The sequence below is a fragment of the Mobula birostris genome, chromosome 15, assembly GCF_030028105.1.
Source record: "Mobula birostris isolate sMobBir1 chromosome 15, sMobBir1.hap1, whole genome shotgun sequence".
Lineage (NCBI taxonomy): Eukaryota > Metazoa > Chordata > Chondrichthyes > Myliobatiformes > Myliobatidae > Mobula > Mobula birostris.
This window is the reverse complement of record NC_092384.1, coordinates 23841341-23868423: the sequence shown is the minus strand read 5'-3', so window position 1 is coordinate 23868423 and position 27083 is coordinate 23841341. Positions and strand designations below refer to the sequence as shown.

General features: G+C 42.8%; 1 protein-coding gene across 1 annotated transcript in view; it reads right to left on the bottom strand.

The window, feature by feature from the left end:
- Positions 1-19219, bottom strand: part of LOC140210259 (plasmolipin-like) — a 51382-nt gene extending 32163 nt beyond the window's left edge. Inside the window, exon 1 of the mRNA XM_072279135.1 lies at positions 18912-19219. Within this exon, the coding sequence (XP_072135236.1) occupies positions 18912-19052 (141 nt within the window). The 5' untranslated portion in view covers positions 19053-19219. The remainder of the gene's footprint in view (positions 1-18911) is intronic.
- Between the last annotated feature and the right edge of the window lie 7864 nt (positions 19220-27083).

Genomic DNA, 27083 nt, shown 5'->3' with positions numbered 1-27083 from the left:
TTTCTGAATGGTCCATGAGCCCATGTATACAATCCCAGTATTCATCTTTTGCACTTATCCTCTATATTCCTTATGCACTTCTATCCCCATCAAGAAGGCCTCAAAGTTCTCAATAAAAGAATCAACCAGTTCCCCTCCACCACCACCCTCCTCACCTGGCAGAGCTGGTCTTCATCCTCAATGATTTTTCCTTCGGTTCCTCCCACTTTCTCCAGACTCAACAGGTAGCCATGTGTACCTGCCTGAGCCCCAGCTGTGTCTGCCTCTTTGTTGGTTACATGGAACAGTCCATGTTCCATGTCTTCTCTGATAATGCTCCCCAAATCTTCCTCTGCTATATTGGCAACCGCATTGGGTGCTGCTTCATGCACCCATGCTGAGCTCATCAATTTTATCAGCTTCGCCTTCAACTTCTTCCCTGCCCCTAAGTTCACTTGGCCCATTTCTGACTCCTCCCACCTCTTTATTGATCTCTCCGTCTCTGGAAACAAACCGTTTACCGACATCTTTTATAAACCTCTTGATTCCTACAGTTATCTTGACTTTACCTCTTTTCATCCTATCTCCCTTAAAAATGCTAATCCCTTTTCTCTGTTCCTTCACCTCCACCACAGCTGTTCCCAGGATGTGGCTTTCCTTTCCAGGACATCAGAGGTGTCTGCTTCCCTCAAAGAAAGGAACTTCCCTTCCTCCATTTTTGATACTGCCCTCACCCACATCTCCTCCATTTCCCGAACATCCACATTCACCCCATCTTCACACCACTTTAACAGTGATAGAGTTCCTCTTGTCCTTACCAGCCACCCCATGAGCCTCTGCATCCAACACATCATTCTCCACAGTCTCTGCCATCTCCAAAGGGATCCTACCACTAAACATACCTTTACCTTCCCTCCTCTCTCTGCTTTTCATAGAGATTGCTTCCTCTGTGATTTCCTTTCCATTTTTCCTCCCCACTAATCTCCCTTCCAGCACATCCCTGCAAACAGCCAAAGTGCTACACCTGCCCATTCACCTCCTCCCTTGCCTTCACTGAGGGCCCCAAACAGTCCTTCCAGGTGAAGCAACATTTCACCTGCAAATCTGCTGGTCATTCATTGCATCCGGTGCTCCTGATGCGGCCTCACCTACACTGGTGAGACCCGTCGTAAAATGGGGGACCTGCTCCATCTGCCTAATGCAGAACTTTCCAGTGGCCAAACATTTTAATTTCCATAGCCATTCCCATTCCGACATGTCGGTCCATGGCCTGTTTTTGCCCTAAGATGAAGCTGTCCTCAGGGTAGAGGAGCAACACCTTATATTCTGTCTGTAGCCTCCAACATGATGGCATGAATAAGCCCAGCAGAACCATTTCAACTGACAAAAGCAGGCTACTGCTGCCTTAAACCCAGTCGCTTTGGGCAGACGGGGCTCGTCAGCCGTGGTTGGCAGCTCATCTAGGAGAAGAAAAACTCTGATCTCAAACCTCTGCCACCTTGCAGCTATACCCACTTATGGGGAAGACTTTGGGAATAAATCCTGAGGAAAAATACGGAGCTGGAGTCTCTAAGGCAGTCCTAATTTAAGCTCAGTGCTGAATGGCAACCCCTGCGATGCCACTGGTCCAAAACTGTATCGGTCTTTGCCATTCCTTTGAATTCATCAGCTGCATGGAGAAGGAGAGCTTGCTGCCCTGGCTCGTGTACTGGTCTGTGTATTGACTTCAACAGCTAGGACACAACATCCATGGTTGACTCCAACCAATGTAGGCCATCATGTAAACCCACAAGATTCTTCTGAAGAGCCTTCTGGACAATTTTATCTCTAGATCCAACAACAGTAAGCATGAGGAGATCGTAGATTTCATTGAAAGTGAGGTTGAGAGCATCTGATGAGCTTCCAGTTCCTTCCTAACTCACATCATTCTCTTGCCCTTCCTCTTTCCTCTCAAGTGTCCTCTCCCTATCCACAAGACCCAGCCCTGCTCCCTCAACCTTGTTCCAGCTGTTGAATAACTTCCTTTCAGCTCTACAGCTCTACAGGTGAGAAGACAGCTGAAACATCTCAACCCAAGCAAGGCTGCAGGACCAGATGGTGTCAGTACCAGGGTGTTCAAAGCCTGTGCCCCTCAGTTATGTGGAGTACTTTGCCATGTATTCAACCCGAGCCTGAGGCTCTGGAGGGTTCCTGTATTGTGGAAGACGTCCTGCCTCGTCCCTGTGCCGAAGATGCCGCACCCCAGTGGCCACAATGACTACAGACCGGTGGCATTGACCTCCCACATCATGAAGACCCTGGAGAGACTTGTTTTGGAGCTGCTCCAGCCTATGGTCAGGCCACACTTAGATCCCCTCCAGTTCACCTACCAGCCCTGACTAGGAGTTGAGGATGCCATCATCTTCCTGCTGAACCGTGTCTATGCCCACCTGGACAAGCCAGCGAGCACTGTGAGGGTTATGTTTTTTGACTTCTCCAGTGCGTTCAACACCATCCGCCCTGCTCTGCTGGGGGAGAAGCTGACAGCAATGCAGGTGGATTCTTCCCTGGTATCATGGATTCTTGATTACCTGACTGACAGACCACAGTACGTGCGCTTGCAACACTGTGTGTCCGACAGAGTGATCAGCAGCACTGGGGCTCCACAGGGGACTGTCTTGTCTCCCTTTCTCTTCACCATTTACACCTCGGACTTCAACTACTGCACAGAGTCTTGTCATCTTCAGAAGTTTTCGGATGACTCTGCCATAGTTGGATGCATCAGCAAGGAAGATGAGGCTGAGTACAGGGCTATGGTAGGAAACTTTGTCACATGGTGTGAACAGAATTATCTGCAGCTTAATGTGAAAAAGACTAAGGAGCTGGTGGTAGACCGGAGGAGAGCTAAGGTACCAGTGACCCCTGTTTCCATCCAGGGGGTCAGTGTGGACATGGTGGAGGATTACAAATACCTGGGGATACGAATTGACAATAAACTGGACTGGTCAAAGAAAACTGAGGCTGTCTACAAGAAGGGCCAGAGCTGTCTTTATTTCCTGAGGTCCTTTAACATCTGCCGGACGATGCTGAGGATGTTCTACGAGTCTGTGGTGGCCAGGGCTATCATGTTTGCTGTTGTGTGCTGGGGCAGCAGACTGAGGGTGGCAGACACCAACAGAATCAACAAACTCATTCGTAAGGCCAGTGATGTTGTGGGGATGGAACTAGACTCTCTCACGGTGGTGTCTGAAAAGAGGATGCTGTCTAAGTTGCATGCCATCTTGGACAATGTCTCCCATCCACTACATAATGTACTGGGTGGGCACAGGAGTACATTCAGCCAGAGACTCATTCCACCGAGATGCAACACAGAGCGTCATAGGAAGTCATTCCTGCCTGTGACCATCAAACTTTACAACTCCTCCCTTGGAGGGTCAGACACCCTGAACCAATAGACTGGTCCTGGACTTATTTCATAATTTACTGGCATAATTTACATATTACTATTTAACTATTTATGGTTCTATTACTAGTTATTATTTATGGTGCAACTGTAACGAAAACTAATTTCCCCCGGGATCAATAAAGTATGACTATGACTATGACTTTCCTTCCCCCAACTTGGAAACATTCCACCTCCCTTCAAGTATTGTCCCACCCCTTCAAATGTTCTGCCATCACTCCTCTCATTATAAACTATTGCTTCACCTGCAGCCTCCAAAATGTGTGGTGACCTCCCTCATCCATACACAATTGCCACGTGTGAATCCCTCCAACTACGGTAAGCTTCCATCTTTCCCATTTTTCTGATAAGGAGAATGTAATTATAAAGGCAAAGTGAGTGGTGTCTTTCGTTGCAAGGACACCTTCCAAAAGGGAAGACAGTCCACTAGGGCTTTGGTGAGATCAACCATGACTTACCTCAACACAGTGCTGCTAAGGTTCAGTAGAAGAATTTATTGGTAGAGGCTAACCCAAGAAGGACTGAGCATATTTGACTTATGCTTTCTGGAGTTTAAAGGAATGAGAGGTGACCCTACTGAAGTTCAAGATTCTGAGGATACTTGAGGGGACAAATGCTGAGAGGATGTTCCCTCTGGCAGGGAATTCCTTGGAGTATTTTCCAATGAATGAGGGATCACTTAAGAGAAGGGGAATTTCTTCTTTGAATCTTGGGAATTCTGTCCAAGAAGACCATGGACATTGGATCAAGGATATGAGAGGAAGTTGGGCAGATCTTTAAACTTTAGGGAAGCCAAGGATTACGGGGATCTTGGTCTTGTGACGACAAACCAAGTTATCAGAAGATTGATGCTGATGAGAGAGATAAGGGAGACAAATGGAGAAACGTTCATAATGTTAATGAGAGAGGAGAGAGAGATAACGAAAAGAGACACAGTTCCGAGTGTTGACAGACCAGTTGCTTTGAACCTGAACTGCTTGAAGTTTGATGGACAGGCAATACCCCAGCAGGGGGATAAAAGGAACAGGTTCACTAAGACAAGACAGACACCACGAGATCACGAGATAACGAGACCCTGGAAGAGCGGTGTACCCCCACAAGTTGGGAGTTTGGAGGTCTGGTCGCCGGAACTGACCATAGACGCACAGGGTGAAAAGGTACGATTGGCAGGAACCTGGTGTGCGTGTCCGCCCTTGCCTGGGTGCTGGGTTCACCGCGGAAGAACGGTCGTATCCGGAACGGAGGGGTTACAGTCGGTGACCACAGAAGACATCAAAAGGGTTTGCCCGAAAGCTAACTGCGAAGAACAAAGGTCTGTCTGAATCAGATTTGCATATCATCCTCTCTCTCTCCTCAATGGCACAACAGCGATTACTGTGAACTGTACTGAGCTGAACTGAACTCTGCGTCACTTGAGACTGATCATTTTACCCGTAGACTGCAATAGAGCTTGATTGATTCCTATTACCCTAGTTCTGTGTACATGTGTGTTTTATCATTGTTAACCTGTTGCATTCATATCCTTACGATTAGAGTGCTGTGTTACTTATTTCTTTAATAAAACTTTCTTAGTTCCAGTAATCCAGACTCCAACTAAGTGGTCCATATCTGCTGGTTTGGCAACCCAGTTACGGGGTACGTAACAGTCTCAACTCCATTTTGGTCAGATCAGCCATGTTCTGAATGAATGTCTGAGTAGGCTTGAGAAACTTAATAGGGTACTCTTGTACTTTAGTACAATGGATTCCAGTTAATTGGGACACATCGAGACCAATACATTTTGGCCCAATTAAGAGCTGCCCTAATTAGCCTAAGTTTCATGGAGCTAGTTAAAAAGGTACAAAAAAGACAAACAACCATTTAACTGAGCAACGAATTATGTGTTTAAATGATTTACAGAACAGATTAGAATACTACTAATGCTACTACAGTACTATAAAACTGTGTATTAGTTCTTAATAGTTATCAATGGAGGAATTCATCCAGTGTATGGGGTGTACAAGGAGTGGAGTACCTCTGGTGAAGGGGCTTGTCGTGTCCATCCCAGGGCAGCTCACTCACCTTTGGTTCCCGCTGGACACTCAGTTCTCTCCTGTGAGTTCTCAGCATGCGACAGCAGCCACGCCCTGGTACACCACTTCAACAGGCAGGCCAACCCCGGCGAGGGTCGCCAGTGGGTTCATATCCCAGTGAAATAGGGACATGCCTATCATAGCATGTGAAGTCAGCGGTCGTGATCGACGGTGAGATCCAATAGCCAAGAAGGCAGTTTTGCATCACTTGGTGAGAGCGAAAGATATGATAAGGCTCAGAAGCAGTCATGGTTATCCATTGCAACCAAAGACCCTATTTTGTGTTGACTACTCATACCACTGGACCCAGACCTCCGAGGTCGAAAGTGGAACTCTCCCAGTGCAATGGCTTTTCCACTTTAAGAACTCTCCCTCACGGGATTCACGGTTGTATTGGATATGACAGACAACCAACATGCTGCTGTGTTCTTTTGATTCACTGTAAGTGAACAAAATTAGTGCAGACACCTAGTGCAGATAATGGACTGCTTTCATACAATGCTTTTGGTGACTGCATCCTCCAAATCTTCATTTTCATTGTAACATTCACAATGACTGTCAACACTTTCAAATTCTTCAGAATTCCTAACTTGAAATAATGAAATTGCTGAAGTTTCACTCCCGGCCATTGCTGGCACCTCCAAGCCTGAATGCTTGAAACTGCAGTGAGCAAAACAATTCTAAGTTGTCTTACTGCTTATTTCTCACCAACTATCAGTGAGAAAAATCACTGCTTGTTGAACACAAACACAAGCAAATGATGCTATTTAAAAACCGTTCACTCTAAGTATGGTGCAATATTTAACGGCCACACAAGTTCACGTGGCTGACGCTAGTCAGGAAATGTTCAGCAACAGTCTCCTGACCGAATTAAGTGGCATAGTGTCCCAAATAGATGAAGGGAATCCCATCAATTAGCTTTTGTTCTTTAAGAGTTGTCCCAAATAAGCAGCTGCACCGATTAACCAATGGCCCAATTAATCGGAATCTACTGTATCTATTTGCTGATCAAGAGCCAGATAGGAGATCTCATTTCACCTTTGAACTTTATTGTTACTTAACTGCAATGAGTTCACCAAACACTTTGAATATAGCTTTCTATTCCTTTTTTCCCCTAATAAGCTTACCTACCTTCCCCTTGGTTGCAACATGATCTCCACCCCAGCTATTCATTGTAGTAATAGTTTCCAGATTTTAATTTATTTTTTGGGTAAAAAAAGTTTCTCTTAATTCTGTATTGTTAGTGGTAGTCTTATATTTAATATTTAAGACTACTAATCTTCATTTCACTGTGTATTTGGGATTCAAAATCCATGGCAAAAAAGCACACTGCAAATGAAAAAAATTGCAACACGCCCCTTTATAGACTAATAACTCCTGCTCTTTTCCTGACAAGTTCTATTACTTCACTTTTAATTCTTTACCTCATTTAGAGTAAAGTCCAAGTTTCTATTGAACTACAGTAATCCGCAGAATATCTTACCCATAAGTTACCATAGATAATAAACACACAAGGTTTGCACTTATTAGCATTTTCAAAACATGCACATTTTTTAACTAATACAGATAAAAGTGAACTCAAAGAGTTCATAAAATGAATATCATTTCAGTTATAAATGCTAATTTGGCCTATAATTTGGAAATGAAATGAAGGCTAAAACAAGAACATTGAAATTCACTATCATTTGTGCAACACAGACTAAATTAACTGGGCACAGGTTGAAATGATATTTCATTTACAAGATCAGATCACTAATATTAATGAAAAAGATCAATGTTTCCAATGGATTTTGGGACACATCACTGCATTTCCAGCTAGTCTGATAACAGACCATTCACCATTCCACCTTGGTTTCTGTTCTGCACCCAATATCCAGCCCATTATTGCCAAGGCTTCAAAGAGCGCCATAGAAGCATTTTCACCAGAAAGACTACTAAAACCAGGGATGTCAGATCCCACAAATATTTCTGAAGGTAGTCTCTGTTGTATGATTCTTCACCAGATACCTTTGCAATTCATATGGACAACAACACAACTTCAGCAACCTCCCCATTAACTCAACCCAATAGGCAAGTGAGTTGCCCTTATCTTCTCTGTCCGTTGAAACAATTTCCATCCACAGCCACAGAGTCAGGAAAGAGTCATCCAACCCATCATGCCCACGTTGCCCAGTGAGGACCCATCTGTAATAATCACATCTTCCAGCATATGGCTCACAGCCTTTGTCCACCTGTGCTCATCTAGGCACTCCTTAAACGCGATTCCCTGTCACTTTTTATTGATCTTACGTGGAGTGCTCTTGAAAGCCTTCAGAAATTCAATGTTGATAATATCCATGAACAGTCCCTTATCTTCCTTATTAAGCAACTTCCTCAAACAACAAAAGAAAAAGTCACCTAGACTTCATTAACTTGAACGAATTAAAGCTACCAACTCATGTTGATTCAGTAATTAGTCACTATTTGTAATCACTAATTCCAATTACTTCCCCTTAAAAACTGTGAAACTGAAGGACCTTATCTCCTCTCTCCCCGCCTTCCATTATATGATGTGTAACTCCAGAAACAAATTGATAAAAAAACACAGGAGTCAGAATACGTGTCTCATAGTCTTCTTTCCTTTTTTTTGTGTGAAGTGCTCAGATATGATGTGGTGGCATAAATACATATGCCTTTCATGTACTTCTTACTATTAACCCATAATGAAATACGTAAACAAAGAATGCTTACCCAAAGAATATATTCACAATATTACTCAAATATTACTAAAGTACTAAATACATAACACTCCTTCCTGATTAGCTATAAACTCCAACTCAGTATAGAATACATCTCAATGCAAATATGTAACATGTTACTCTCTAGTCATTATACATACACACATAACCATATACAGTTTACTATATAATACATCTGCCATACAGACATCCACAGCATAGTAAATTTTAAATTGTCCCATTCAGGCTGAAAGATTTAATCACCGAGAGGATTTCTTCTCCTCTGGGGTAACATCTTTCCTGACAAGGGAATCACTCTGCTTGGCAGGTGAGGCTTGTGGCTGTGAAACCATCTCAGGTTCTGGGGCCTGCTCCGTGGTGGTTGTAGGAGTTGACTCTGAGACTGCAGGAAATGGTTCTGACAGCAGTGGACCCCTTTCTTCTCTTACATTTCTCTCTGCTCTCCCCATCTGATCGATGGGTCATCTCCAGATCGCATCAGGTGCAATCTCCACTGTTGTAGGAGAGTGGTCCAGTTCTGTCCTTAATCCTTCTAAGTATCCACTTCTAGTTATCTCTGTAATCCCTCACCGGGGTGCTTGTCCAGGAATGAAACATTGAACTTCCTTGTTTGAGGAGCACTCAACTTGTCTCAGCTGCTTCTCAGCATGAATCAACTGCCAGAGCAATGCAGGCCACTCACGTGGATGGAGAGACACTGCTCTTGGCAAATTCCCGAAATGCTGGCATCCCAAACGCTGCATGGTAAGTGGTTCAATTTGCTGACCTATCTCAGGCCACCAGACAAAGCTTCGAGCCGATGCTGTCATTTTGACCATGCCTAGGTGGCCAGCATGTAGCTCCTCCAGCACTTTAGCTCTCAGCTTGGATGGCACAGCAACTCTCAATCTCCACATAAGGCAACTTCCATCGAGGGCAAGTTCATCCTGATGCTGGTAAAAATAGGGGAGCTTTAATTTATGCTGCACATTCCAGCCACCTTGGGTTGCCATGTAAACCTGCGACAGTGTGGGGACCTTTCTGGATGCCCTGCGGATCATCTCTGCCTTAATCGATTTGCACGAGGGATATTACACCCAGAGCAGTGTCCTATTCTGTACATTTTTCCAGTATTTCCTTTTCCAGAGGTAAACAGGACAATCCACCAGCATTTCCATGATTAGCTGCCCTCTTGAATTTGAGTTTGTAATTGTGTCCTCCAGGAAATAGAGCCCATCTCTGTATTCGTGCTGCTGCTGTCAGTGGAACTCCCTCCTGTGCATTGAAAATGGTCACCAGTGGTTGATGATCAGTAATGAGGGTGAACTCTCTCCCAAACAGGTACTGGTTGAAATGTTTTACACCCCAAACCAGCTTCAAGGCCTCTCAGTCAATTTGCGCATAAATTTTTCTCTGCAGTGGTAAGGGAATGTGATTTAAACGCCAATGTGATGTTCAGTTCCATCAATCAGCATATGCAACATGACTGCATCTATACCATAAGGCGAGGCATCACAGGCAAGTTTCACTGGATGACGTGGATCATAATGTGTGAGTACAGTGTCTGGTGTCATTACGTATTTCTCTTGTCATTTGGAAAGCTACTTCACACTCTTTGTCCATCCCATTTTTTCCCCAATCTGTAGTAATGATTTCAAGGAGTGGAGCATAGTAGCCAGGTTTGGCAGGAACCTGTTATGGTAATTGAAAAATCCTAAAAAGGACTGCAACTGTGACACGTCCTTTGCCCTTAGGGCATCCACCACTTCTTGAATTTTCTCGGCTCACTTGAGTAATTCTTGTGTATCAATGGTGTGACCACAGTAAGTGATGCTTGGTTTAAAGAATTCACACTTGTCACATCGTGCTCTGGGGCCATAATCTTCTAATTTTTTAACAATGTCTTGAGATTTTGGAGATGTTCCATCCTTACCAGTAACAATGATGTCATCCAGGTGACACTGAGTGCCTGGGCAACCTTGCAGCACCCGGTCCATAGCTTCCTGTCTATTGCGGGTTCAGATGCTCTCCAAAAATAAGCCTATTATAGAGATAAAGCCCTTTGTGAGTGTTTATGGTGAGAAAAATTTTGGACTTTCTTTCCATCTCCATCTGTTGGTAGGCCTCATTTCTACTTTGCAGAAATGTTTTCCTCCTGAAGGGTTTGCAAAGATATTCTCTATCCTGGGCAAAGGATATAGATCTACTTTTATTACTGGGTTGGTGGTGACCTTAAAATCACTACGGATCCTGGCAGACACATTCTTCTTTGCTACTGGGACTACTGGTGTTGCCCATGGGCTCCACACAACCTTGGAAAGAATTCTTTCAGCCTCCATGCAGTCTAGTTCACTGGCGGCTTTATCATGGACGGTATAAGATGGGCTTTGTAAAACTTAGGTGTGGTATTTTCATTTAACACTACTTCTCTTTTGATCCGTTCAATTTTCCAATGCCATCCTTCAACACTGATGTGGCATCATTCAATACCTTTCTTAATTCACTTTCAGTTGACTCTGTTGCAGGGAATGTGGCATGCAAATTGTGGTTGGTTCTCCAATCAAGTTGTATTTGTATCAGCTAATCACATCCCACAATGCTGGGTCTCCTGTCTTTACCACATAAAAGCCTAATGTGGCTTGTCGGTTGTTGCATTTCACTGTTACAAAGGTCATTCCCACAGGAGTTATGTCTTCTCCAGTATAAATTCTTAGTTGGCTACCTGCAACGTTCAGTTCAATATCTTAGAATTAGTTCAAACTCATTTTGTGGAATGACTGAAACAAGTGAGCCAGTGTCCAATTCCTTTTTAATTAATTTGCCATTCACTTCTGGTGTAAACCATATTGCATTTCTCTTCTTAGTTTTCATATTGTAAATCTCCAGGCTACTCAGTCCTATGTCACTCTCACTATTACCAGATTTTTCATCAACAACATGCAGGTTAGTGTTATTTTTGAAATGGCAACTTGGCTTTTTAGCTTTTGCGCTTACATGTGCTTTTTACTTATTTTTGTCTGCCTGACAGACTCATTGTATATGTCCTACATTGTTACATTTTCTGCAAGTTTGACCTTTAAACCTGCATTGGTTTGGTATATATGTGAACCCCTACCGTGATGGTATACAATTTGTTCGGCCAGGCAGATTTCTCTTTAGATGTTGCAATTTTGTTTACACTCACTTGCATTCCTAACTGCAACTCAATTACATCTGGCTGCTGTTTCCATTGATTCCAGCAATTTCAACTGCTCTTTTAAATGTGTATTGTGCTTCAGTTAGGAGCCATTTTTGAATGCTTTCTTGTAAGATTCCACAAACTAAATGATTTTTTCAGTTCATCATTAAGCCTATCATGGAACAGACAATGCTCAGACAATTTCTTCAATGCAGCTATGTAAGCTGAAATGGACTCCTGTTCCTTTTGATTCCACTTAGGAAACCTAAAGCATTTTGCAATCAACTAAATGCTCCTGCATTACGTTCACAATATCAGCAAAGCTCATTTTGGCTGGTGTGGTTGGAGCAATCCTGAGCAAACTGTATGCTTTTCCATCCATAGCACTCAGCAACACTAGCACTGGCTTTTCATTAGCTATTTCATTTAATCTAAAATACTGCTCAATTTATTCCATATACATCATCCAGTTATCTGTTGTACAATCCAATGCGTCTATCTTTCCAATGTAGCCATTCATTTCTGCTTTTTAAGAATGTAATATTATTACCACTGGGTACTCACTATTTATGAAACCATAGCCAGAATCATTTCTTGTTAATTTCATTCATGTTCTGCTTTTTTTTTAAAACTCAAATGTCTCTCTGCCATTCCAAAGAAAAAATGTGCAGCACTTCAACAGGTAGGTCATCATCGTAGGTTCATTTTAAAACTTCCTCATTGCAACTGACATGTGAACTCCCATAAACTAATCAAAAGGTAAACACAGGAGTCAATTATGGAGGAACATTGGAATTGATCCTGCAATTAAAGAGTCACTTTTGTGTCATACAAGCAAGTATTTTTTGAAAATCATGACTAAATCATTTGTAATGCCTCACCTATTTATATAGTGCTGTCGGCTGGAAGCCAAAACATCACAAATAGTCATAGTCAGACCTTATTAATTCCAGGGGAAATTGATTTTCGTTACAGTTGCACCATAAATAATAAATAGTAATAGAACCATAAATAGTTAAATAGTAATATGTAAATTATGCCAGTAAATTATGAAATAATTCCAGGACCAGCCTATTGGCTCAGGATGTCTGACCTTCCAAGGGAAGAGTTGTAAAGTTTGACGGCCACAGGCAGGAATGACTTCCTATGACGCTCAGTGCTGCATCTCGGTGGAATGAGTCTCTGGATGAATGTACTCCTGTGCCCACCCAGTACATTATGTAGTGGATGGGAGACATTGTCCAAGATGGCATGCAACTTAGATAGCATCCTCTTTTCAGACACCACCGTGAGAGAGTCTAGTTCCATCCCCACAACATCACTGGCCTTACGAATGAGTTTGTTGATTCTGTTGGTGTCTGCCACCCTCAGCCTGCTGCCCCAGCACACAACAGCAAACATGATAGCACTGGCCACCACAGACTCGTAGAACATCCTCAGCATCGTCTGGCAGATGTTAAAGGACCTCAGTCTCCTCAGGAAATAGAGACAGCTCTGGCCCTTCTTGTAGACAGCCTTAGTGTTCTTTGACCAGTCCAGTTTATTGTCAATTCATATTCCCAGGTATTTGTAATCCTCCACCATGTCCACACTGACCCCCTGGATGGAAACAGGGGTCACCGGTACCTTAGCTCTCCTCAGGTCTACCACCAGCTCCTTAGTCTTTTTCACATTAAGCTGCAGATAATTCTGTTCACACCATATGACAAAGTTTCCTACCGTAGCCCTGTACTCAGCCTCTGAGTACACCTAAGTACTCTAAATACACCTATCCTTCAGAAGCCTCTTATCTTCACAATATCATTAGTCAAATAAAAACTTGTTTTGAATCCAATAGTTCTTTCCTCTTGACAATTCTTTTTTTTTGTCTATCACTAGTATTTAGCATCTATATATAGTGGAAACAGACAAAACACTCAGTCAAATGTTCCCATGCCTTTCGTCCCTTCCTATCATGAAGAAGTGGTGGTTATACTTCATGAGGAGCTTGAGGAGATTTGATATGTCACCAAAGACTTTAGCAAATTCCTACAAATGCATGGTGGAGAGCATTCTGTAATCTCTCACTATTTAAAATAATATACCTATATATTTTTTCTTGCCAAAATGGACAATCTTACATTTCCCTGGTTTCCAGATCTTTGCTCCCTCCTGAAATCCTTTTGTAGCCTCCCCAGCAGTCTAGGTGTCTCACCTCCCTGCCTCTTTCTGCAGCAGCAGCAGCAGCAACCATGAACACCAGAGATTCTGCAGATGCTGTAAATCTCAAACAACACACTCAGAATGCTGGTGGAACTCAGCAAGTCAGGCAGCATCTATGGAGAAGAATAACCAGTTGATGTTTTGGGCCAAGGCCCTTCATCAGTGCTGGAAAGGAAAAGGACAGAAGCCAGAATTTTTAAAAAAAGAGGGGGAGGACCTTTCTTACAGGTGATATCTCAGACCAGGTGAGGAGTCGGGTGGGTGGGCAGGAGAGGAGGGATGAAGTAAGAAGGAAGGGGATATGTGGAAGAGGTAAAAGGCTGAAGAAGAAGGAATCTATTAAGTGAGGATAGTGGACCGTGGAAGAAAAGAACGAAGAAGCAGAAACAGAGGGGTTGAGGTGCGGGTGAGGAGAAGGGAAGGGATAAGAGGGCAACCAGAATAGGGATTGGAAAAAGAAAGAAGGGGGAGGGGTGGTGGGGAGAAATTACCAGAAGTAAGATAAATTGATGTTTATGCCATAAGATTGGAGGCTATCAATATGTAGCAAATGTTCCAAATGTAGCAACCATTCTTTTGGTACTTTCACTCAGGTACATTGTAGAAATTGCATAAAGCTAAGGCTATGTTATATCATGCCAAGTAGAAAACGTCTCATTTCTAGTTAGCAACCAAACTTCTATTCGCACCAAAACATACCTTCCACACCACAATTTTTTTTAATTTTCCGCCATGACTATTGATGTTGCACTTTCTCAGCTGCGGAAATCCAAGTATATAATGAATCACACACAAAATGCAGGAGGATCTCAGCAGGTCAAGGTACCCGCTATGAAAATTAATAAACAGTCGTTTCAGACCACGACCCTCTTCAGGACTGAGAAAGAAGGGGGAAGGTACCAGAATAAAAAGGCAGGGGGAGGGGAAGGAGGAGCAGCTAGAAGGTAAATGGGAAAGGCTGGAGAAGGAGAAATCTGATAGGAGAGTGGACCATAGGAGAAAGGGAAGAAGGAGGGGCACCAGGGGGAGCTGATAGGGGGGGCAGATGAGGAGAATAGGTAAAGGCCTGAGTGGGAAATAGAAGGGGGGGGGGGAGGAGAGAAAAATTGCCAGAAGGAGAAATTGACACTCATGCCACCAGCTTGGCGGTTACCTAGATGGAATATGGGGTGTTGCTCCTCCTGAGTGTAGCTTCATCATGGCAAAAGAGGAGGCCATGGAATGACGGGAATGGAGATAGGAATTAAAATGGTTGGCCACCAGGTGATTCCGGTGTATAACGCATTCACTCTGTCCTCTTCACCCACACCCCATGTTACTTTTTCAATGAACTCCAAAAGAAAACTTGTCAAACATTGGGGCTGCGCTATTACAGCTCCAGCGATCCTGGTTCAATTGCCACTGCTATGGGGAGTTTGTACGTTCTCCCTGCGACCATGAGGGTTTCTTCCTCCATCTTCCCACACTCCAAAGAAATAGAAGTTAGTAGGTCAATTGGTCACAGTGTCACGGGCTTATTACTGTGCTGTATCTCTAAATAAAAAGTAAAATTAAAATAATTTCCTTTTCATAAACCCATATTCACTTTGCATGATTCCCTAAATGCCCTGCTATAATATATTTAATAATAACTTCCAGCATTTTTCCTCTGACGTACTCTCTCTGGCAGGCAGCATGCCAGAATCCATGAGGAAGTGCATATTATTCCTATCTTTAAGCAGGAGGAGGAAAGACGACAAACCATTATTTGGCAAGTCATGCCACTGCTTATTGTAGGTTACAAAATGCTGTCCAAGGCCAATTGTCTGTTGTTGAGCTGGTTATTCTCTTGGACCAGACTAGCAGAAAAATCTCTGATACTACCCAGGGATACATTTATTTATGAGTGAGGCAGAAGGGTGGACAGTCAACCAATCAGCTTGGAACAGGAAAAGGCTTTTGAAGAATATTGCTTATGGTACTTGCTGACCAAGGAGGAGTTGGGGATGGAGGGAATGGACACAGGATGCAACCGCTCTATAATGCCATCCATACATAGTGCAGTCAAAATTAGAAGGTGAGAAGTAGAAACCTTCCCAATTAAATAAGGAACCAAAAAAAAGCTATCTTCTCGTTACTGAATGTGTTTGTTAGATTCAGCAAAATATCAGGAAGGACACTGATCAGAGGAAGAGTGAAGATCCCAGGCAGCAGAAGGACTGAGTGAAAGTGTCACTGACTTCTCAGAATAACCTGTTGTAACCAGACTGAACTGGCCTTGAAATCACAGCAGAAACAAAGCCGTGATCCTCAGCTACCAGTCTAATCCTCTGCTCCCCTCACTGTCAGCCACTCATTGCTGCCGAGAATTTAATCACAATATCCAGGGCACACAGCAAAAACTGGGTAGAGACAGGGGTGCAGTGCTAGCTGGAGTGCACCAGAGCGCATCTGGCACATCTTTAAGAGAAAATCTGAAATAAACAAGCTAATTAATTAGGTGCCGCCCAGGGTGATTTGAGTATCTCAGAAACTGTTGATCTCCTGGGATTTTTACGCACAACAGATCTCTGGAGTTTACAAAGAATGGTGCCAAAAACAAAAAAAATCCAGTGAGTGGATTTAACAAGATGTTTTGACTCACAGGACAGCCACTCACTGGATTTTTTTTTTGTTTTTGGCACCATTCTTTGTAAACTGCAGAGTCTGTTGTGCGTAAAAATCCCAGGAGATCAGCAGTTTCTGAGATATTCAAATCACCCTGAGCGGCACCTAATTAATTTGCTTGTTTATTTCGGTTTTTTTCTTAAAGATGTGCCGGACGCACTCCGGTGTGCTCCAGCTAGCACTGCACCCCTGGGTGGGAAGTATAGACAAGGTGAAGCTGAAACTGGGATTGCAGGAATAACACTCCCACCCAACTGCAGCAAAGAACCTGGCCATTGGTGTAAGACATTCTCAGTATCACTGTACATAGTACAAGCATAGCCCATGCCAAACCCTGCACTGCTGCAGTCATTTAGGTTGTTTTCCATCTCATTTGGAGATCAAAGATTGATTGCATCCATGGAGACATAATGTAGCGAAAGGGGAAATAACTTGCCCAGTATAGCCTCTCAACTTGATGGCTATCAATTGTGTGTGGTTCTATCAAAGAGTTCCATTATGTGCTGAACTTCTACTTGTCCCTGGTTGTAAAGGATGGTTTTAATCACACACCGCTAACAAAATGTTCCTTTCAATTGGACAGTGCTGTTCTATCTGTCACTTACAGAGGATTCTGTGTAGGGAACACCTTTGGTCAGAGCAGTCTGCAGTGAACATTCTCCAGGCCCTATCAGATCCTCCACACACAGTCAGAGTATCAGGGCCCCACAAGCTGGACCTGAAGGCAGGGGTGGGAGCTGTTAATCATCTCCTTGTCCACACCAAGCGGCTGGAGAAGAGGGAACAAATAGGCTTTTGTGGAGGTACATATAGAACGACAGCATAGCTCAGGGTTCTCTGCACCAGTGCTGCTGGCAGATCATTTGCTCTTGATGATCTTTCACTACATGCAGTTACCTGGAACGGAATATTGTATGCTAACAGTTTCTGAGGACAAAAGATTGAGGGACATGTTGAAGCTTGGTGCAGCCACCATAATGACTTTATTGGAAAAGACCAGTCAGTGCTTAAGGGCTGCCATTGAGATTAAAACAAAAGTCAAGTCAAGTCGCTTTCATTGTCATTTCAACCATAACTGCTGGTACAGCATACAGTAAAAACAAAACAACACTCCTCCAGGACCATGGTGCTACATGAAACAACACAAAACTACACTAGACTTCAGGCCTACACAGGGCTACATAAAGTGCACAAAATAGTGCAAGACAGTACAGTAATTAATAAACAAGACAATAGGCACAGTAAAGGACAAATTACAATATAATAATAAATGATGTAAATGTAAACAATGTTTTAGCAGGAATTGAGAAAGAAATGAGCAAAAGTTGCAAAGGAAGTGGTGTGTGTGTGTAGGTTCGTGTCAGACTAGACTCTGGGAATTGAGGAGTCTAATGGTTTGGGGGAAGAAACTGTTACACAGGCTGGTCCCAGATTTATTTAAGGAATGTAACAGAAAAACTGATGTCATGTAGATATAGTGCATCTCTTGTACAGCAAACAGAATGTCTTGTACTGTGGAAGTATTGTATTATGCGTTTCCATATTCTATCACATCATGTATTTGGAATAGGTACACAGCTGAAAGAAGGCGGCTGAGCGAAAAGCCATCGTTATTTATGCTCTCTGATATGTTTAATTGTCCTGTTACGACCATTTGTACAAATCCGAGACTAGTTTTTCATAAAGTCACTGAATTATACATGGTGGAATTCCCATGGCCCGGCTGATCCGTGTCCACTAAGGCACCTACCTAATCTAGTTTCATCTGCCTGACTGAAGATCCAAATAAACACAGGAGATGCTGGAACTCCAGATAAAGGTATTGGCACAAAAAGTTGACTGTTTATTCCTCTCCATAGATGCTGCCTAACGAGCGGAGTCCTCCGACATTTTGTGTTTGTTGCTCTGGACTTCCAGCATCTGCGGAATCTCTTGTGTTTACCCATATGCTTGGTTGGCCATTCACCCTCTAAACCGCTCCCTTCTATCTACGTGTCCAAATATCTTTTAAACGTTGTAATTGTACCAGCCTCCATCACTTGTTTCATATACCCACCGCCCTCTCTGGGAAAAAACATGGCTCTCAGGGCACCTTGAAACCTTTCCCATCCCACCTTAAACCCGCTTTTAGACATGGAAAGATGGCTGTGACCATTTACCCTGTATCTCCCTCTTCATTTTATAAACCTCGAAGGTCACCCTCAGCTTCTCGCCCTCCGACCTACCCAGTCTCTCCCAATAACTCTACGATGTAGTCGGGACTGGAGGGCTTGTGGATCTTTTCCACATCCTCTCTAATCACATTCTTTCTATTGCCCGGTGACCAGAACAGAACACAGTACTCCCAAGTGCACTTTCGCCAACATCGTTTACAGCTGTAACAGGACTTACAATTCTCCAGACTATCAACAAATACTTTGCTTGTTGTTAACTCATATTTGGAAACAGGCTGTAAACGAGCCGTCTGAAGTACAGAATTTTACAAACTGGATGTTCTTCAGCTCTTTTACAAAGTCTTTTATTATTTTGGTTTTATTATCTCCTGCCAATGTGCAACAGGGATAATAAAAATGAAAATGTCAGACAATAAAATTAACCTTGGCTATGAATTAACCAGCATCCTTAGACGAGAATTTACTGTTACAGCGGTAAAGCAAGGTAAGAGAGGAACTTACTAATTCCACTATCATCAATATCCCCAAGAAGGATTTGAGGAAATATGTGTCGATTCCGACTGGACAAAGCCTGGTTCCGTGTGCGGTGCTGCCAGTCCCCGCACCAGTCTGCGTGGTCACTTTATCAGGAAAATTCGCCATAGCGCGGCGCGAACTCGCTGACTGCACACCTTCGCTTTACAAGGGTTCAACACGAAATCGGAGCGGCGTTGCAGTGGGACCTCATTCTGGCGGGCTGGTCCAGAGAAAGAAGTCTCCGTGGTCTGTCACCAACTCGCCCAGTAACTGCAGGCTGGTGGCTGAGTTAAACATTAACACACACTAGAATGCTGAACAATGTATATTTACTTCCTGTTGTTTTTTTAAAAACATGATCTTACCGTCCAATCATTACTCTGCTCCTGTGCATATAATTAGCGCCGATTATGTGCCATCTGTGTCCCTGCTCAGCCGCACCTCAGGCTTATTAAATGAGCACAAGGAAATCGGAACTCTGCAGATGCTGGAAATTCAAGCAACACGCACAAACCGCTGGTGGAACGCAGCAGGCCAGGCAGCATCGGACTGTACCTCTCACTATAGATGCTGCCTGGCCTGCTGCATTCCACCAGCGTTTTGTGTGTGTTGTTTATTAAATGAGCTTTGGGTTGACTTATGGTCTTGAAGCTCTACACACTGGTTCCACTTTTCTTATAGCACCATCATTCCGAGGCTACTGGTGAATAAACGTATCTTGAAGCTGATCGTTCCCAATAGAGTTCTGGGATCGTTATCCTTGCAACCAACGCGAACTGGTACAAGCAGAGAAAATGTTTTTAAAAAGCTAATTTTTAGGACAGTGACTAAATTGAAAATTGTAGTTTCCCCCATCATAGATGTAAATATTTCTGGAAAAGGTGTTGTCAAATGTAACTCCAAAATATTTGCCTTAGTACATTCTAATGCCTAGAATGTCATTACACCAGAATTGTTTGTCTATTGGTTGAATCAACTGTTAGAAACAAGTTAAAGTGCTGACTGAACCTTATTTATGACCCTGTTTATCTGAACATTTTCATGATACAGTTACAACCGACACACCAAGTCTTCTAATATTGTGATAATTTCTTTTGCCAAATTCATAGTTGATTTATACGGGAAAAGAACTGTCAACTTTGCTTGGGGGGGGGCGGGGGGAGAAGGTCCGTTTCACTTCGCAGAAAATATGTTCACTATTTTTGACAGAAAGTCTCTTGAAGTTCTACATCTCCAAGTAATACAAGACGCAGGTGGTGACAATTAAAGCACAAATGGGTAGTGTTATAATCATGCGGGTCCATAGCACCATGATACAGCGTAACAAAAACAGTTAGCTAAATAATACGGCGGAGCTGATGGAGGCTTGCAGTTTTTCTGTAGGCGGTTACACTTGAATTTCCTTTAAATCAAACAATTTACGAGAATAATTTCAACTCAGTTACTTTTACACGATGGGGAGCAAATTCAATTCAAACCATTGTGATATGCTTTCTTCATGTTTTCTGATCACTATTGCATGTCTCAATCCGGGCATTCAGGCCAATGCAAAGCCAGTGTCATTTCCAATCAAAGATCAAAGCAAATTTATTATCAAAGTACTTATGCTACCCTGAGATTGATTTTCTTGCGGGCAATCACAGGAATTAGAAACACAACTGAATTAATGAAAACCCGCACTAGACAGAGATGGACAAACAACCAATGTGCAAAAAACAACAAACCGCACAAATGCAAAAATAAAATAGTAATAACAATAAACAAATAAGCGATAAGTTTAAAGAACGGATTTGTAGAATCCTCAGAAGGTGAGTCCATAAGTTGTGGAATCAGTTCGGTGTTGGGGTGATTAAACTATCCCCTCTGGTTCCAGAACCTGACGGTTGAGGAGTAATAGACTGGTGGTGTGGGACTTGAGGTGCATGTACCTCCTTCCTGACGGCAGCAGTGAGAAGACAGCGTGGCCTGGATAGCGGGGCTCCACGGTGTTGGAGGCTGTTTTCCTGCGACAGCACTCTGCTGTTTTTTTTAATATATATAATGCAAAAGTTCATATTATGGTAAATACAAAGAGATTCTACGGACGCTGGAAATCTAAAGCAACATACACAAAAAATTCTGGAGGAACTCAGCAGATCAGGCAGTATGGAGGACTAACATTCGATGTTTTGGACCAAGACCCTTGCAATTCAGATTCCCTGAGTAACATTTCTTCCAAATACTGCTCACTTGTCCTTCAGTAATATTCTTGGATTTACTGCTGAAGTAATTAAAACGGTGTTCGATTTCGCCTCCGAATTGGCTGGTACTCAAGTGGTGTACACAATTGACACAGCTGCCCAGGTGCAGACTCGCTGTCTGCTGCAAATCACTATCACATACACACAGCTCATCAAGGAAAAAAACAAACATTCATAGACTTTACTGGAGCCTCCATTGCTTTCTGGAATATGCTGGTTATCCATCTGCTGATTTCCAGATCACGCAAGAGTGGCCCGTTTTCCCATCAGATCTCAGGATGATAAGTTCTTTTGCCAGCTTCGGTGTTAATTTGTCGAAAGGAGCGTTCTTGCAAGATGTAAAAAGAAGAGCAGTGAGCTGGTTCACGGAGGCCCGGCTGGCTGCTCACCCCTCTGATGTTCAATGCGAGCTAAAACAAAACAGACATTCACATCGGTCACCTGTCTGAGACACACCCCGGGGTTGAAGCTAAATTTGCTTCTACGTTTCTGTGTGTTCAGGGATGACTAAGACATCCATTGTGGAGATTCATGGACTTTGTCCCAGGGACAGATGGAGTTTGACAGGGTGGGGGAGTAAACTGGGATCTGACTGCTGCTGCTGCTGCTGCTGCTGCTGCTGCTGCTGCTGCTGCTGCTGCTGTTCGACCTCCATGTTCGATAGACTCAAAGTGCTCGGTACTTTCCTGGACTATTTTCTGCCACTTCAAGCACATTTGGGAAGGAATTCCCACAGGCGAGTGAGGAGATTACACTTTATTTTTCAGGTTTAGATAATATCCTGAAAATAAAGGAAGTTAAATTAAAAAGGAATATATTTTTTAAAAGTAGAGAAAGTATCAAACATTGACATAAAGAGCAAAAGGTACCTTGAATGTGCAGGTTTTAATATATTGCAGCTATTTTTCCTTACTAGTAAATAAGACCATTAGATAAAGGAGCAGAATTAGACCATTTGGCCCATCAGATCTGCTCCGCTATTTTATCATGGCTGATCCAATTTTCCCCTCAGCCTCAATCTCCTGCTTTCTCTTCATATCCCTTCATGCCCAGACCAATCAAAAATCTATCAACATCTGCCTTAAATATACATACAGACTTGGCCTCCACAGTTGCCTGTGGCAAAGAATTCCACAGATTCACCACTCTCTGGCTAGAGGAATTCCTCCTCATCTCTGTTCTAAAAGGATGCTCCGCTATTCTGAGGCTGTGTCCTCTGGTCTTAGACACTCCCACCATAGGAAACATCCTCTCCACATCCACTCTATCAAGGCCTTTCACCATTCAATAAGTTTCAATTAGGTCACCCCTCATTCTTCTGAATTCTAGTGAATACAGGCCCAGAGCCATCAAACACCCTTTATATGATAAGCCATTCAATCCTGGAATCATTTTCGTGAACCTTCTTTGAACCCTCTCCAGTTTCAACACATCCTTTCTAAGGGGCCCAAATGTGCTCACAATACTCCATGTGAGGCTTCACAAATGGTTTATAAAGTCTCAAACGGTTTATATAAGTTTAGAAAGCACATTCTTGCTTTCACATTCTAGTCCTCTTGAAATGAATGCTAACATCACATTTACCTTCCTCACCACAAACTCAACCTGCAAATTAACCTTTAGGGAATCCTGCACAAGCATTCCCAACTCCCTTTATGCTAAAGTTTTTTTTTGTATTTTCTCTGCATTTTGAAAATAATCAGCCCTTTCATTTCTTCAACTGAAGTGCATGACCATAATCTTCCTGATATTGTATTCCATCTACCATTTCTTTCCTCATTCTCCTAATCTGTCTGTCCTTCTGTAGCCTACTTCCTCAAAATTACCTGCCCCTCCACCTATCTTTACAAACTTTGTTACAAAGCCATCAATTTCATTATCCAAATCATTGACATATACAAAGAATCAGTCCCAACAGAGACCCCTGTGGAACACCACTAATTACCGGCAAGCAGAAAAGGCTTCCTTTATTCCCACTCTTTGCCTTCTGCCAATCAGCCAGTGCTTTATTCATGCTAGAGTCTTTCTTGTAATACCAAAGCTTTCTTCTTAAGCAGCCTCATGTGTGGCACCTTATCAAAGGCCTTCAGAAAATCCACGTACACAACATCAACTGATTCTCGTTTGTCTATCTGGCTTGTGATTTCTTCAAAGAATCCCTACAGATTTATCAAGCAAGATTTCCTCTTGAGGAAACCATGTTGACTATGGCCCATTTTATCATGTATCTCTAATACCCTGAGACCTCATCCTTAATAATTGACTCCAACATCTTCCCAACCGCTAAAGTCAGACTAAGTGGCCTACATTTTCTTTTCTTCTGCCTCTCTTCCTTCTTGAAGAGTGGAGTGACATTTACAATTTTCCAGTCTTCCATTTCAGAATCTAGCGATTCTTGAAAGATCATTGCTGATCCACGATCTCTTCAGCCAGCTCTTTCAGAACCCTGGGGTGTACACCATCTGACCCAGGTACTTTCAGACCTTTCAGTTTCTCCAAGAACCTTCTCTCTAGTTATGGTAACTTCACACACTTCATGACCCCTGACACCTGGAACTTCCATCATACTGCTAGTGTCTTCCACATGAAGACTGACACAAAATACTTATTCAATTCATCCACCATTTCACTGTCCCCCATTACTACCTCTCCAGCATTGTTTTCCAGTGGTCCAGTATCCACTCCCACCATTCTTTTACACTTTATGTACCTGACAAAACTTTTGGTATCCTCTTTAATATTATTGGCTAACTTACTTTCATATTCCATCTTTCCTTCTTAATGACTTCCTTAGTTCCTTTCTTTTTAAAAGTTTCCCAATCCTCTAACTTCTCACTCATTTTTGCTCTATTATATGCCTTCTCTTTGGCTTTTACGTTGGCTTTGATTTCTCTTGTTAGCCACGGTTATGTCATCTTTCCTTTAGTATACGTCCCCTTTGGAATGTGCCTTCCGAACTGCTTCCAGAAATTCCAGCCATCGGTGCTCTGCCAGTGTTCTTTTCCAATCAATTCTGGCCAACTCCTCTCTCATACTTCTGTAATTCCCTTTACTTCACTATAATACTGATACATCTGACTTTAGCTTTGCCTTCTCAAATTTCAGGGTGAATTTGATTACATTATGATTAGTTTTTCAGAAGGGTTCTTTTACCTTAAGCTCGCTGATCAATTCTGGTTCATTGCACAAAACCCAGTCCAGAATAGCTGATCCCTTGGTGGGCTCAACCACAAGCTATTCTAAAAAGCTATCTCATAGGCACTCTAGAAATTTCCCCACCTGGAATCCACCACCAACCTCATTTTCCCAATCTACCTGCATATTGAAGTCCCCATTGACTATCGTAACATTGTCCTTTTGGCATGCATTTTCTACTTCACGTCGTAACTTGTAGGCCACATCCTTCCCACTGTTTGGGTGTCTGTATACAACTTCCATCAGTCTTTTTACCCTTGCAGTTCTTTGTTCTATCCACAATGATTTAACACCTTCTGACCCTATATCATCTCTAATGTTTTGATTTCATTTTTAACCAGAGCAACAGCACCCTCACAGCCTTCCTGCCTCTTTTCAATACAAGGTGTATCCTTGGACATTAAGCTCTCACCTATAATCTTCTCTCAGCCATGATTCAGTGATGCCTACATCATATCTTCCAATCTGCAACTCTGCTTCAGGTTTGTCTACCTTATTCCATACACTGCACACATTCAAATATAACAGCTTCAGTCCTGCATTCACCCTTTTCAATTTTGTCCACCATTTATGTTGCAGCTCATCCTGTTGACTGCAATTTTGCCCTATCAACAGCCTCTCTTTACTACACATTGCCTCTGTTTGTAAACCACTACCTCATCTTCAGCACTATTATTGGCCTTTCTTACAATACTCCTTGCATTGAAATGTATGCAGCTCAGGACACTAGTCACACCTGCTCAACAATTTGATTTCTAACTTTTTCTTTGGTCTTACCTACATCTGCCTCCACATCCTCTCCACTAAGGCACTCTGGTTCTTAACACCCTGCAACCCATCATGCAGAATTAACAAATTAACAAACTTTCCTGCTAGGATTAGTCCCCTCCAGTTCAGGTGCAAACTGTCCCTTACGAACAGGTCCCACCTTGCCTGGAAGAGAGCCCAATGATACAAAAATCTTATGCCCTCTCTCCTGCACTAACCCCTTAGCCATATTTTAAACGGTATGATCTCTCTAGTTCTAGCCTCACTAGCATGTGGCATGGGTAGCAATCCTGAGATCACAATCCTGGAGGTTCTGCCCTAAAACTTAGCACCTAACTCCATGAACTCCCTATGTAGAAACTCATCACTCGTCCTACCCATGTCATTGGTACCTACATGGACGAAGACTTCTGGCTATTCACCCTCCCACATAAGAATGCTGAGTACTTGAGCCAAGATATCCCAGACTCTACCATCCAGGAATCTTGTTCTTATCCACAGAAGCTCCTGTCCATTCCCCTGGCTAATGAATCCCCTATCACCGCAGTGTGCCTCTTCTCCCCCTTCCCTTCTGAGTCATAGAGGCATTCTCAGGGCATTGTGTCTTTCCTGTTAGGTCATTTCCACCCCACCCTGCCACCAACAGTATCCAAATCTGTTGTTGAGGGGGTTGGCCACACAGAGGTACTCTGCACTGGCTCCTTAACCCCTTTCCCCTTCCTGCAACCAATTTCCTGTGTCTTGCACCTTGAATGTAACTACCTCTCGATATATCCTATCACCCCCTCAGCCTCCCAAATGATCCAGAGTTCATCCAGTTCCAGCTCCAGCTCCTTAACGTGGATTTTTAGAAGCTGCAGCTGAATGTACTTCTCAGTTGTAGTTGTCAGGGACACTGAAGGTCTCCCTGTTTTCCCATATCCCACAGGAGCAGCATTCAACAAACCTGCCTGGCATCTCTACTGTCTTAGCTGTACAGATATAAAGAAGGAAAGGAAGAAAAAAAAAACTTAACTTTGAGCTTCTCTTTTCGATTTCTCTGACTGAAACTTGGCTTCACGGAAACCTTGAAGAGCTAATGCCTCAAGATCACCAGTCTGATCTGTTCACTATGATGACTGCTATTGCGAAGATGGCTGCTGCACTTGCCCTTGTCCCCCTTTAATTTGCTCTTGCTAATCTATCCCAAACACTGATTGGTCGCTATTGAAAGCTCTCCTTCGCTGTTATGATCCGCTGCTGCCTTTTGTGCTCGGGTGGCGGACCTGATTATAAAGTCCCCTCCTCTCAAAACTTCCCATGTCTGGATTGTCTGCTGGTCAAAGCTCTTTTATTAATATTACAGATGCATTTTCTGTTTTTACAATTTCCAAACATCTGGAGCATTGCTTTTTTTTTGAAATTTGCTAATTATGTGTTTTATAAATTGAAGTTAAAATAATAAAATTGATTTGTCTTGTAAATGGTAAATTCAGATGTCCTTTTGGTACCTGAACATGACTTTTGTAACAGGAGTTCTAAGGAGCTGGCTAAATTTGGAAAAGGTTTTGAATGTATAAAGTGGTAAAAGAGAATTTAAAAAAAAATTCTAGGCTAAGTTGAAGAATTTCAGGATAGTACCACTTTTGATAGATACAAGACCAACAGGTGCTTCTGAGAGCCAGATTCAGATTTAAACATGACCTGTAAAATTGTGTGGATGTTCCATCAGCGCATTTGAATTGGAGGAAGAAAAATACCCATCACAAGTACAAGACATTCCCATGTCATCGCGTATTCCCTTTTGTTACTGTGTTCTGATATTCACACAAAGTGAAATTGGGAGGAGGTCTATACATTTTGAGAGCTCCTTGCTGCAAGGAATCTACATCCTGGAATCAAAACATTTTCCATTAGACACATGGTCCACTGAAACCAGATTTTCCATAATTTCCATTCAGTAATTATACTCACT